This window comes from Protopterus annectens, chromosome 11.part0 (genome assembly GCF_019279795.1).
Source record: "Protopterus annectens isolate FY-2018-M chromosome 11.part0, PAN1.0, whole genome shotgun sequence".
NCBI classification, from domain to species: Eukaryota; Metazoa; Chordata; order Ceratodontiformes; family Protopteridae; genus Protopterus; species Protopterus annectens.
Window position 1 is genome coordinate 387,952,320 of NC_056745.1, and position 15,233 is coordinate 387,967,552.

A 15,233-nucleotide genomic window follows, 5' to 3' on the forward strand; every position below is an offset into this window, starting at 1 on the left:
CTCTAATATAGATTGAAACACCACCTCCTTGGGTTTTCACATGTTTATTTTGCAGTCTAAAGGTGTGGAAGGCATTGTAGCCTTGCAAGGCTGGTGTACTCTCTAAGGCCTAAGTTGAACCAGGTTCTGTGACTTCACAGACATCTACATCTTCTAGTGACAGAAGTGCTTCCAGAGAGTCCAGTTTTTGGTTTAAGCTCCTAGCATTTAACAGCATGAACTTATTTTGTTCTGACTGGTTAATTTCAAGTTGGTAATGTTGTTTTTAAGACCTTGCCTAAAAACAGCACTATGGGGGAGGCAAGAGCCTTTGCCAGCAGCCGAAAGCCTAGAGGTGCCAGGTACAAACTGTCTCTGCCGAAGCAGTGAGGTTTGTCAACCATGGCTTCCCAGGCTGGCAGGAACTGGATCCCCTTTGAATAACACCAAAATCTAAGACAATTATTTAAATCAATCATTTTTTTTTATTTATACTGTGGCATCATTCTAGGTGAGGGCAGTATGCTGCTCAAGGTTAGGGACATACCTACCTGGGACACATACTCAGAGAGTTCAACCATATCTCTCTTCATAAAGTCTACTGAGGCACATCTCAGGTCATTCATGCCAAAATGAACTATGACAGAGTCATAATGGTGCTTGTTACTGACAGACCTGAGTGCATGTGTGATCTGACAAATCCTGGCACCAGACAGGCAGCTGACCATGGCTTTCTCCTTTTCCACCCTGGTGAGTGAGACATCCATGTGTCTCACTACTGAGTCTCCAATGACAAGAACATTTGTTTTTTGAGCATTACACCTTACTGGTTTGGTGGATGAGACACTGGTGCTGCTATGTGTCATGGGTGCTGTGGGGACTGTGTTTGTTGTAGCTGTGTTGTATTCTGGAGGTCTCTGGTGTTTCAGTAAGTTTTTCAAGAGAACCTCCATGTATGTGGATTTACGTGTTTGATGTGTACTATATGTATGAGTTGTGGTATGTGTATGAGTAGTGGTACCATGAGCATATGTAGTGATGGGTGAGTTAGCAACCTTCTCCATGTTACTGTTTTGAGTGAGAGAGCATGGATTCTAGATTCTTGGTGTAAATACATCTCTTGCATTCTGTACTAGAGTGTGTTATTAGTAGGGGGTTGTCTATGTGCATGAGGCAATTTCTACACTGCCTCAAAAGACCCAAGTCAACGAGGCTGGCAGGAGAAACAAGGGTAGTCCAACTGTCTGTAATGCTAGGTTGAAGACTGTTGTCACTAGGGGTGGCTATTCAGAACTGATTAAGGAGGATCTCAGTGAATGGATATTTCTGCCTGGGTAGTAGGGAAAACTTGCTAAATTTAACTGTCCAGCTTTGGTGCACAACTGAGCGATATGTAAACAAGCCGAAACCTACTCAAATGCAGGGTCTAAATATCAGGAGCTAACAACTTGAAAAAAATTTAAAAAAAACAATGAAGATACTTATTCCAAGCCTTAGACCACCATTCCTTTACCAGACAGGTCCCAACAAGCATAATTCTCTCACAAAAGTGCAGATAGGCCCCTTTGAATCCAATATGGTCTCAAAAACCTGTTCAGAACAAACAAACTACTACAAACAGCTCCAGAAACAGCAAGTCTGTATCTGGACTACGCTATAGCTACTAGCTACCCTAGTTTTAGTGGGAAACACTAGAGAATGATTAAAATAGCAGAAAAATAGCAGTGAGACATAAAAAAATGTTTACAACAGCAGAAAATCAGCAAGGAGACCCTAAATAATGTTTTAAACAGTTAACCAATCAGTTATTTAAACACTGCTTGGTAGGAAAACCAGAACAAGCAGAGCAGATAGCTTAAAAATAGTGAAAAATAAGAGTAAATACTTAACAAACAGTGAGACTAGCAAAAAAGCTTTGTAAACAGTGAAAACGGCAATAAAATTTAATTTAACAGGCACAATAAAGCAAACAATTGTAGTATAACAGTGTAGTTTCATACACAGCAAATAAATACAGGTGTCAGGCAATAAAAAGGTGCAGTAAATAGGCAAAAAAAAAAAGGCAACTTATGTTTTGTTTTTTTTTGATAACTCAAAAGCCTCTGGTTCAACTCAGTACAAACAAACAGAAACCTGATCAAATGCAGGACCTAAATACCAGTAGCTAAAAACTTGAAAAAAAATTTAAAAGATTCAAAAGGACCAATGAGGATGCTTATTCCAAGCCCTAGATTGGCCTCCCTTTACCAGACAGATCCCAAATCAGCATAATTCTCTCACAAAAGTGCAGACAGACAGGCCCCTTCCAATCCAAGATTGCCTGGAAAACACTCAGAACAAACAAACTACTACAAACATGTCCAGAAGCAGCATGCCCGTATCTGGACTATGCTACAGCTACTAACTACCCTAGTTTCATCAGGAAACACCAGAGAATGTTTAAAACAGCAGAAAATAGCAGTGAGACACTAAAAAACATTTAAAACAGCAGAAAATCAGCAAAGAGGCTCTAAAGAATATTTTAAACAGTTAACAGATTAGTTGTTTAAACACTTCTTGGTGGGAAAACAAGAACAAGCAGAACAGATAATTTAAAACAGTGAACAATACCAGTAAATACTTAGACAGTGAAACTAACAAAAAAAGCTTTATAAAGAGCGAAAACAGCAATAAAATTTGATTTAACAGGCATAATAAAGCAGACAATTGCAGTGCAACAGTGCAGTTTAGTACACTAAATAAAACAGTCTAAAAGTATGCAGCAGGCAATAAAAAACAAAGTAAATAGTATAAATAAGCAAAAAACAAAACAAAACAAAAAAAACAGGCAGCTTATGTTTTTTGGAAGCTCAGAAGCATCTAGTCATCTGGTATCTCAGCTCAGAGTTGTGGCTGGTAGCCCACCTCACTTCAGCTTTGTACAAACTTTATTTAGTTAGGGGAATAATACACTTCTAAGAGAACAAAATGTTGTGCAACTAATAAGTGCAGATGTTCAACATTTGTAAATAATGGTCTGTTGTGCATGTTTTTTCGCCATTTGAAGATGCCACACACTTGACTTTTGGCTCTCTTCATTTCCTCAACATGTTGTTTTCCCACTCCCCTTCCTGTGAAGCAGCTGTCTCATTCTAAGGTGTGTGGTGGGTCACATCACATTCTTACTTTTGTGCACATACATTACTTGGGTTTGTGTTCAACTTGGTAGCATTTGCTGTTCTCTGCAGTAAGAAACTTTCACACTTTTAATGGCTGCACATCTGTCCATCATCTTTGTGCCTTGATCTCCTTAGGGCTGCTACTCATATGCATCACATCTTTGCAATGTATAGTGCTTCAATGTGAAGCCACAAGTGTTTTATGTGTGTGTGTGTTGTATGTATATGTGTGTATATATATATATATATATATATATATATATATATATATATCTGTATCTATCTATATGTGTCTACTGAATTCCATTGATACACCACAAGGTCAATGGCCAATTGATCAATTACATTTGGTCGGCATATGCAGGTAGTCGACAGTTGTGATAGATCAACAAACCCTGGGTGGGGGAATATTTCCTTTCACCAGTCTTTGTGCAATCTTGAAGTTAGTATATATAATTAGCAGGTGGGGCATTTATTTATTTTGGTTGCATGTAGCAAGCATTCTCCTTGCATATGAGCAGTTGAGTGTTAGTCTTTCCATTGTCAGCCTTTTGTAGTTGACTTTCTTCCTGTCAGCATTGTGGTGTGTAGACATAATTCAGTAATCCTATATGTATATTTATAAATAGCCAATAGTCACCTGAAATGTGGAAACCCTGGGCTTGGTAATATAAACTTGGTGGAAAACTGTGGTAGACCACCAGTCACACACCTCTACATGCAAATTACATGGATTCTTCCCACCAACCACACACACATGTGGAGTCACTACATCACTTTGAGTCCTGACAAACTGATCTCCTACCTGTGCCCCTTGCTAGAGCATTTAAAAACCTTGTTACCACTGCTTGATTTCAAGACGTCTTGTAACTGATGAAAAAACTCATTTCGATTACTTTTAATAAAGACCTGAAAAAGTTTTCTTTGAACCTAGAGTTTAGGAAGCTTATACTCTTCATTCAAAATTCAATCATTGATCATTGTTTTTCATTTGAACTGCTACCGTTTGGTATATCCTACTTACACACACACACACACACACACACACACACACACACACACACACACACACACACATATACACACACACACACACACACACACACACACACACACACACAGACACACACACACACACACACCCACACACCCAGACCACACACAGTCATGCTCTCTCTCTCTCTCTATATATATATATATATATATATATATATATATATATATATATATATATATATATATATATATATATATATATATATATTTTTTTTTTTTTTTTTTTTTCGTGCAAGTGCTTGATAAGGTAAAATATATTATTATTATATATACATTTTTTAATTAAGACTGTAATGAAGTTTGTGTTGACTTCTTCCTAGCTATTTGGAATGTAGGAGTCATAAGTATTTGTTTTTAGTTGCTGTTTGTTTAAGAGAGGATTACGTTGGATTGGTTTATTGTCATCATGTGACATAGTGTTAAAACATTTAAACTAGACATTTTACTTGTAATTTATTCTGAAGAAGTTTGCACTTGAGTTTGCAAATGAAAAGAGCTTCAATAAACAGTGGGTTTCAGTCTTGGCTACGTATTTCCTATTTGTCTTTTACTAGTTTGTTTGTTCCATTTGTTGCCAATATGCCTAATCTAAACCATAACCCTGCACCCTTCCGTAACACTACCACTACACAAGCTAGCCTCAGGCACATGCATATGCAACAACAAACATGCACAATGCTAATCCTATCTCCTTACCTAACCATTATTCTAAACCTAACCTGCTAACACTCACACAGATTCTCAGCCCTAATACTAATCTACTTACCTCTCTCTACATTCTGACCTGGGTAGATTCTGATACTGCTGTCTATATTTTGAAGAACAACCACATGCATGCATACATATATCTTATAAAGAGATACACATAAATGTGTATAGACATATACCTATAGCTATGATTTATTTTCCTAAGCACTGACTGACTCCATCTTTTTGAAGTCCATGGAATTTTCAAACTTTGTGTGCAATTCCACATTTTGAAAGCCTTTCCTAGGCTTTACTTCAGTCTTTATGGCCATATTCTGTTACTGTAGAAATTGTAACTTTGACCATGCTGACCTTTGTTGATGAGGTGATGTATTTGCTCTTTAAAATCTTATCCAGATTTGCCATAGCTTTCCTCCCAAACTTGATGCATTTGTAATGTCATGGTTGCAGCTACCATCTGCAGAGAGCTTTGAGCATAGTAAAATAAAATCTGTCACTTCATCTGCTTCTTTTTCATCTATTGGCAATAATTTATAGGACTAGATGACATCAGATTATTATTTTTTTTTTGTTGTTTTGTTTTTTTATGCTGAGCAACAAGTTAGTTTTTGTGATTTCTGTTTGCATCTTCATCAACAGGGTCATCAGGTCTTCCTCACTTTCGGCCATCCTAGTGGCATTGTTTCAATATCTGAGGCTGTTAATATTTTAATTGCAGAAGCTGGTTGGGCTATGTATTTCTGTATTACATATTCAGTGTATAAAATTAAAATATAAGGTGACAATACACAATTTTTTCTCCAATTTTGAACCAGTTAGTTATTCCATATTCGGTTCTGTTGCTTTTGTATCATATATTACACCATAAGTTCCCTGAGTATTTCCATATCTCTAAGAACTTGCCATAGTTTAATATAGTCCACACAGTCAAAGAATTCAGAGTACTCAAAAGAACAGAAGTATTTTTTTCTTTGAATCTCCCTTGTTTTCTCTTTTATCCAGCTGGTGTTGGCAAATTGATCTCGGGTGCCTCTGCCTCTTCTAAAACTAGCTTGTGTATCTGGCAGTTCCTGGTCCATATGAAGTTTAGATTACTGAATCTATAGTATGACCTGATAGCATATGTAACAAGCACAGTTGTTCAATAATTTAGGCACAGTTTTCCCTTATCTTTTTTGGAGACTTAGAATATTAACTAATGAGAGCTGGCTGCAGTTCATAGGCAAGTAATACATAGCGCAACACTAATTAGCTTCCATGCAGATGTGTGTCTTCAAAGTTGAGAGATAGTTCACAAAGTAAATTCCTGAAAACTGATACTGTGAAACTGCATAGCACTCATCTGTGAATCATAGCCCAGGAATGACTTCATAGTGCATTAGCCAGCAAAGAAACATAATCAAATGTTTGCTTATGGAATAAGAACTAAAAGCCAAGATACTGAAAAACTAAAAAGGTGGAATTAAAAAAAAAAAAATTATATATATATATATATATATATATATATATATATATATATAAGCATTATGAGAGAAGTGAGGTAGACTGCCAAGGGAGGAAGAAAAAAAACAATAAAAACAGGGTGGAGGAGTGCTGCTGTGTGAGTGGTGTTTTCTTATATGTCTCTTCTCTGTCTAAAACATTACAGGATGTAAAAATTTAGACATATATAAATAGGAGAATGCATTTTGAAGACAACTGCCTGAAAAAAAAAACTGTTTCAAGATGAAAATAGTAACGCAAAATTCTTTTCACAGATATATTGCTCTAACCATCTTTCTCTATAGATGCTATATATATATATATATATATATATATATATATATATATATATATATATATATATATATATATGGATTCACTTTATAATTTCGAAATACTGAAATACCGAATTTCATTATTTCAAAATCATAAAGTCGAAAACTGAAAATCGCGAAAGTGTATAATTGCGAATTTGAATATCTCAAATTTGCTGTTATGGCTTACAGTAAGTAACGTGCAGTGTTGGGAGTGTATCGTGTATAGATGTAGGTGCAATTGATGGTAAGTGACTGTTTTGTAAGGGTTATGTGTGGGAGTTTGAGTGTGTCTGAATGTGTGGATGTATGTATATGTGTGATGTTTGTGTGTGTGCGAGGGACTGTGAAATGTGTGGGTGTGTTTTTCCTTTTTGTGGCTGTCCGTTCTCTGAGTTAGTATATGTAAGTAGGGTGTGTGTGTGGGGGGACGCAGCCCCCTCACATGGGGGGTGCAGGGGGGCGTGCACCCCTGCTTACATGTAGTGCAGGTTTGTTTGTATTTTTGTGTTTGTGTGTGTTTTGTTTGTTGTAGTGTGGGTTGGACGATGTATGTGTTGTGTGGTGTATGCTTTGTATGTGTTCGTGATTGTGTGCTTTGCGATTGTGTGCTGTTGTGAGTATGGGTGTTCGACTTTATGATTTCAAAATACTGAAATTCGATATTTCAGTATTTTAAAATTATAAAGTGAATCCATATATATACATACATACATATATATATATATATATATATATATATATATATATATATATATATATATATGACTTTACCATTGATAGTTGATCTACACAAATGTTGATGTGCTTAACATCGATACACTTACATTGACAAAAACACATATACATGCTCCAACACATGGTGTAAGGTTAATCCCTGGAACATGTAAAACAAAATATAATGCTTGTTTATTTATTTATTTACATTTATCTACCAGGTATTGTTCAATTGGTCCAGGAACCTGTTTCAGCAGAGACCCAGGGAGAAAAGCTTCAACAAGTAATTAGCAGAAATAACAGCAGAAAAACATATAGCAGAGTATTACATACATGGTATAAATACACAACTATTTGATGAAAAGTTGCAGGGAAGCTAGTTCACAATATTCAAGTGAGTACACAAATCATGATAAGAATAAACAAACATTTTTTTATTGCAAGGCAATACCCCCTGTACCCCTCATGTAGGGGTCGACAACCCCCGTCTCCTTGCTAAGTATATATGCTAACCCTAAGAACACCCAATCCCAAGTGAAAAGGCATATCTCCTTACCCCAGGGACTGTCAATCTCACCATCTTTATATGTTGACTAAACTGTGTCAACAATACAGAGGTTAATTTAACTGCAAATCAACCTATATTGGGCAGCATATGTATATATGGGTAAAAGCCATCTGGCAGTTGGATTAAATTTAGAGGACATCTGGCAGTTCACTTAGAGGATTAAGGAGCCATGAAGAAACTATTTCCTGTGGTCCAGAGGTGGAAGATTTGATCTCCTCAACCTGCTTGGCTTAACTTTGTGAATCTGAGTGAGTCACTTAACCAGATAGCACTCCCGAACTGAGTCTGAAAAAGGTCCATTGAGATATGTACTCTACCACAGAAAACAAATGTAAATTAAAATTAAAATGAGAACTCCCTGGATCAAACCGTCTATAATCCCATCAGGGAAGTAATATTTTGGACCTATTTTTTGCTACCTCAGGTCTGGCATGTTTTTTATCCATGGTTAGTCCATTATTAATTAAGTCAGACAGCCACAACCTGGTTCCCTTTACAATCAGGATAGCCATGACATCTTAACCAACACAAACCAACTTAGAGACTGCAAACATGCAAATCTTTTAAAATTGTATAAAACATTTTCTAAATTCTCCCATGTAAACCCCATACATATGGGGTATATATTCAGCTACATATGCCAAGCAACTGCATGGTCATTTAGATAAATGTATTGGCAGGGCAGTCCCTAACAGAACCAAATACAGCAGTAAATTCAGTAACAAACTTCAATGGTAGTTAGTAGATATAAACAAACTATATAACTGAAGGAAGAAACTACTTAAATGACCTTGCAAGGCCATAACCCATGAAAATGAAGAGAATATATAAACCTTACCAAGAACCTGAAGGCAGCTATTAAGATCAGCAAAGTAGCCTATGAACTTATGCTAGTTTCTGAGGATAGGGATAATTACAAGTCTTTCTTCAGCTACATTAGAAAACTAAGGAATACTTCACACTAATGCTCAAAACTTCTTTATAATGGTGTTTCCCACTCTAATTCAAAAGACACTGTTAACATACAGGCAAATTATTTTGCTACTGATTTCTCCACTGAAACTTTCATCCCTATGCCATACATCCCTGAGTCACACCCCCTCCACCATCTCAAAGGATTATCTTCTTAAAACACTGTCTAAGACCAAAACCACCTCCTCCTTTGGTCATGACAATATACTGGGCTGTCTGCTAAATGGTGTTAAGCATGTCCTTGCTAATTGTTAATCAACCTAAGCCTTCCTGCAGGATATATCCCTGAATACTGGTGCATTGCAGTGGTGATGCCCCTCAAGAATGGTAGACCCATCACCGACTCAAGTAACTACAGACCCATTACCCTTATGAGTCTTATCTATAAAGCCACAGAACACATCATCAGCAACCTCACAAATCGTGCCATTAAAAAATGTTGTTCATTCTCAATCGGCAACACTTCAGATTCATTATGGGTAGGTCAAGACTGCTTAGTCTTATGATATTTTCTGGAAAGGTCATGCAGGTGGTGGACACTGCTTATGTTACCTACTTGGATCTGACAAAGGTATCAACACCATACCAAATGATGCAATTGTAAATAAGTTAATGGTCTTAAACATTGATTCTTATGTGGTAAGAAGGATTGCAAACTGACTCAAGGACAGAACACATGCTGTTTGCGTAGGTGATACCTCCTCTGTTAGGGAAAATGTGGCCAGTGATATCCTCCAGGGTTCTGTGCTGGGTCCCCTCTTTTTTGGTATTTATTTTTCTGATTTTAAGACTAACAATAAGGCTCTCTGGTTAACTAAGTTTGCTGATGAATGTAAGCTGGGTGTAATTGTTAAGTCAACAAATGATGCCAACAGCTTTAAAAAGGATTTAACACAAGTTAACTCCTTGGGTACCAAAAAAGGGCTCAAACTAAATGCCAAGCAATACAGTATCATCTCCTATGGAAAACAGCAAACTGCTTCAAATTTACTGCATTGATAATACCTCACTATGAAGTAAGACAATGATCAGTGAATTGGGCACACTACAAAAAAATCATGGATAGAAAACAGTTATATATCTTACAACTAATCACCATGTTCTCATGGATCCTATTGTCCATAACCTGCTTTTTATCAGTAAGTCAAATAGTGGAACCAGTACTAGAACAAGTTATCTCAATAATACTAAATGGAGGGAGAGGTTTGTCACCTAGCACCTACTCTTGCTCTTGAATAGTCTTTCCTTGCATGTCAATTAGTGTGATTTGATGTCAACCTTCAAGCATAGGCTAGACAATTGGATGGGTATCCTAAAATATAAATGGGGATTTGCAGGCCCTTAAAAAAAGGTTGATAGAGTCTGACAGTGATTATTGGAAAGACACCCATAGCCTCTGGTCAAAGCGCTTTGAATATCTTCTGAGTGATTCTTACTCCCCCCCACCACCACCACCAATTATAGGAGTTTTTTTTTGCACTTACACATCTCCGCTCGTATCATTCCTCTTATATTACCTTATCACCAAACTACATTCCACTGCCTTACACAGAAAATGACCAAGCCAACTAACAGAAAAATGCAGAAAGCACCAACATTTACACAATGACTTGATAGTAAATCACTGTTGTGCAACCACATTACTAAACAATAGTTGATGAAAAAAATGTAGATAATAATGCTTAGGTGTTTTAACTATATGATGTACAAAGCTGTCAAAGAACATTGATTGGACACATTATATGTACTATAAAATTTAAACTCTGGGTGCAAAGAAGGCAAGCTTTTCTGTTTAAAGGTCAATTATAAGCTTTATGTTTTTTGTATACAGCATAGCATGATGAAAGCAAACAGATTTGAAAGTGAACACTTTTTTATTAAATAATGAATATTACCTTGCAGTGCTGTTGCTTTGCTTCTTTGCAATATCTTGTTTACCAAGAGAGGCATCTGTCGCTGTGTTACTGCATTGCAGGGCCCTTGAAAATGTAGCATATGCCATTTCTGAAGAGTACTTAACAGTCTTTTCATTTTACAGTATCAGGTGCTTCACTGCCTGTCATGAGATCAAGAAATAAAGTTATCAAACCAAAGGTCATTGCAGTGACTCATAAACACATAACATAAACTACTGATGTGGTTTTTGTAGTTAAGAGGTTTAATAACACTTATTTAACAACTGGTATATAAAACCGGAGACAGACCACCACGATGTAGTAAAGTACAAACCAGATTTATTGAAAAAGATGAGCGCTTTCGCGTACTCCCAAGGTACGCTTCTTCAGATCTACTTTCATTACTAAAGTACTAGCTTTATATACATTCAAAATCATTAACAGCCTAAAGCATCAATCAATTAATCAATCAATTAAATCAATTAAATCATCGTTCTAAAACTGAACGTATATCTTGACGATTTAAAATCAAACTGATTTAAATTTCAAATGCAGCTTCAGTCAAAGTCAAACACTACAATCAATTAATTAAATCAAATTAATTAAACCATCGTTCTGGGATTAAACATGTATCTTAATAATTTAAAACCAAATTAATTTAAAATTCAAATGCAGCTTCAGTTAAGGTCAAACACTTCAACATTCAGACCACTCTGTTTTAATATATTTTATTAGCTGCCTTGAAACTACTGAAATATAATGTTAGAAATATATGGGTAAATACATAATAGAGCAAAGAGAGAAATAATTATTAAAATAATTATTAAAAGATGTATGAAAAGTGTTTAAGAAAATGTCTTCTAAGAAATGTGCATGCAAAACTGCAACAAATATATCTGAAAATTCATTTAAATTTACGTGCTTCAAGCAGAGGTTTTATACTGATGAACTGATTGAGGCCAGGGTCTTGATGTGCTCTTAGTTTTAGAATCCATTTTAGTTCTATACTTTCTAAATCATTAAAGTTATTACCCCTTCTCTTGTTGGGGGTTATTATTTGAAGTACCCTAAATTTAAAGTTATGACCTTTGTGAGACATAAAATGTTTTGCAATGGCATTTTTCTGATCTAATTTCTTGATGTCGTAGATGTGATTATATATCCTATCTTTTAATCTCCTAGTAGTCATGCCTATATAAAAAGCATGACATTGTCCACAGTTTGCCAAATATATAAGGTTCATGTCATTGCATGAAGCAAAAAACCTGGGTTCAAATTTATATTTCAAGATAGGATGGACAAAAATTTGTTCCTTCGAGATCATATAACACATGTTACATTTGCCACAAGCAAAAGTGCCCAACTTATTAAGTGATCTAGAATGCTTAACTTCTGGATAATTATGTTCAATACAAAGTAACCTTTTTAAATTCTTACTATTTCTATAGGTGAAACTTGGTCTTGTTCCTATTATATTCTTTATATCTGTATCAATTGTAAGTATATGCCAATTGTCAGATATAATTCTGATTATAGCTTTACTTTACTACATCGTGGTGGTCTGTTTCCGGTTTTATATACCATTTGTTTTTTCATTTTACGAAGTGGACCTTTGGGTAGTAGCGTTAACTACTTTCTTTGACTTATTTAACAACCTCATAACAATTACAATGTAACCAAAACTGTTTAGTGGAATGATGCAACACCTTGTTTGTGTCATTACTTGGGCTAACACCATGCTGTGTTAGATATTATTGTTAGTGAGATGTTAGAAGAGGTAACCATGCAGACATCTCTCTAGAATTTTAAATAAGGAGATGAAAGGCAATAGAGTGACACTTTCTGATAGCAACTGAAGTCCCTTTTTATGGAGTGGTACCACAGTACCCCTTTTCTATATTTAAGGTACATTTCCATTCTTGATTGAGAGGCTTATAGTATTGGTACAAAGTACACTATTGGACTGTCCATAGTTTTCAAAAATTCTAGGGGTAACTTTTTGATGACAGTGGATCAAAGTTTCATGAATTTATGGATGATGTATAAGGTAATAGTTTCAAATGAGAAAACATGACAATCTGCTCAGTCAGTGAAATAATGACATGCCAACAATCATTAGAGACTTTTACTGAAATGAATCTCTGAAGTAAAATTTAAAATGAGTGACACTGATAGCATGGTTAATATGAGAAAGTTAGAAAGGGCAAACACAGAGTCAGAATTCAAAAGCTCATCAGTGATATTCAATAACTTTCTAAGATTTTTCAGAATTGCTTCTGTTGCTCCAGAAAACAATATTCTTTTACTACAGGCTAAGGCGGATTAAAATTTAATCTGTTTTCTAATCACGTGAAAGCAGTGAAACTCATCAGGCAATTTTGATCATCATCAGATGGTCCAGAAATGGTGTTTATGTGACAGCATGTCTTTAAATGTTTGAATTAGTCCAGGGGAGATAAGAAGTTCTAATTAAGCACTTCTGTTGGAGACATACCCTGCAAGGCCTTTGGAAAACCATTGCTGAAGTATTGTACTGTCCTATCCAGTAGCATTTAATGTGAAAGAGTCTATTTTGAAGAGCACAATATATTCCTGACATTTTTATATAACATTTGTTTATATGTTTTACATAGCACAATCATTGTGAATAAGACAGATAGTCTCAGAAGTCCTGAAGAGAACAAAGAACTATTAGAAAAAAAAATCACCCTTAGATAAAATGTTACTGGTGTAATTCTTAAGCATAAACCAAAGACACAAAGCAGGTCTGGAGACTGAGATGATGCTGTTCTGTTGAGAAACTTGTAAAAAATTCTGGAAAATGTAGGTATGTCTGCTATACATTATAGAGATGGCAATCACATAACACTTGCCCTTGAAGAGATTCATAAGAAGGAATCATGCACATAGACCTTTAAACGAGCACCATAGAAATTATGGAAACAGCTTGCTATCAGGATGAAGGAGGGATAGGTCTAACAAAAATAAGATTGTCCCTGAAAGTGAAGTATCATCTCTCAAACCTCATAAGCTAAGTTAGAACTTAAAACAGTTTGAGTGTGAAAGTTATGGTTGTGTTAATAAATTGCATGCAAAGTCCAAACATGAAGTAATACAGGTTTCTCTCAGTTTAATTTCTCCAAGTCTTTTGGATTTTTAATACCATGATGAGAATGGGCCCCATTCCTAAGACAAAGTATGATTAAAGTTCATGAAATTAGCATTGTTTCAATCTTTGATGTTAGCCAAAAGTTCTTTTTTGAGCACCCACAATGTGCCCAGAACTGATTTCTTCTGCAATTCATATAGAGTAGCATATCTAAATTTGACTGCAAATTCTTTTTACTGAGACCTATTGCTCAACTGATTAACTGATTATTGCTCTTATTGATTAACTGTCTGGGTATCCTTCTTCCTCATTGGTCTCATTTCATCCTGAAAATCCTGGTATTTTATGAACATGTATCTCTCTGTATGTAATACACTATAATCACTGGGTGTAGCAATTTCAATGATCAATGCTACTTTTGTCTTCTTTTCATGGACTACTATATTTATTTATTTATTAAACATTTGTTGACTAGGGAAGTCCAACTGAGCTACCGCCCATTTTCAGATGAGACAATGGGAGAAAAGTCCCACAGAAGAACAAATAAGGTTGCACATGTAGCGATAATGAAAACAATACAGCATGAGTTGAGTTAGGAAATTGTTACAGAAGCGTAGCAACAGAAATAAATGCACACAAACAAAAATATGAAAAAGATTTGAATTCAAATGCATGATAATGTATAGTAAACAAATTGGTAAAATATATTTCTAAAGATCAGGGTGGAGAAAAAGCATCAGCGAGCCGGTTAATTGTAGAAGATGAGGGAGCAGTTATGAACAGAGTGAGTTAGCAATAGGGAGAGTGTAAGGCAAACAGTAGTTGTGTGGTTTATGAGAAGTGATAGCAGAGGACAGATAAAAATAGGAGTGAGTGGTGTTATTTAGGGAGGAAAGTTTAGACTGACTTTTTTTTACAGTGACAAGTCCAGGTATTTAGCAGGCATTTTTTTTTTTAATTCGTGTGCATGGGGTATTTTTCTGATGGGCAAGGGTAGTTTGCTCCAGACCAGGGCAGGAGTATAGCTATATAGATTTTGGCCTATGGATTTACTGGGCTTGTAGATTTCCAAGAATTGTTGTTCAGAGCTTCTAAGGGTTCTTGAAGGAGCATAAAGTGAGATGAGTGATAGATAGGCTAAGTGTTTGTTAAGGATGGAATAAATGATAGGGAGTTGAGAGAGTAGAAGTCGGTGGGAGAACTCCAGCCAGTTTAAAAGTGTGAGGGATTGACAAGCATGTATATTTGAGGTGTGGTTAGCTGCAAATCTCGCTA

At 35.8% G+C, this 15,233-nt stretch overlaps 1 protein-coding gene across 2 annotated transcripts in view; it reads right to left on the bottom strand.

Annotated features, from left to right (window-relative positions):
* LOC122815408 (bile acid-CoA:amino acid N-acyltransferase-like) overlaps positions 1–15,233 on the bottom strand; it is a 533,063-nt gene that overhangs the window by 449,766 nt on the left and 68,064 nt on the right. For both annotated transcript variants that reach the window (XM_044087876.1, XM_044087878.1), the window contains exon 4: positions 10,850–11,010. In XM_044087876.1, coding sequence (XP_043943811.1) covers positions 10,850–10,985 — 136 coding nt within the window. In that variant the 5' untranslated portion in view covers positions 10,986–11,010. The remainder of the gene's footprint in view (positions 1–10,849; positions 11,011–15,233) is intronic.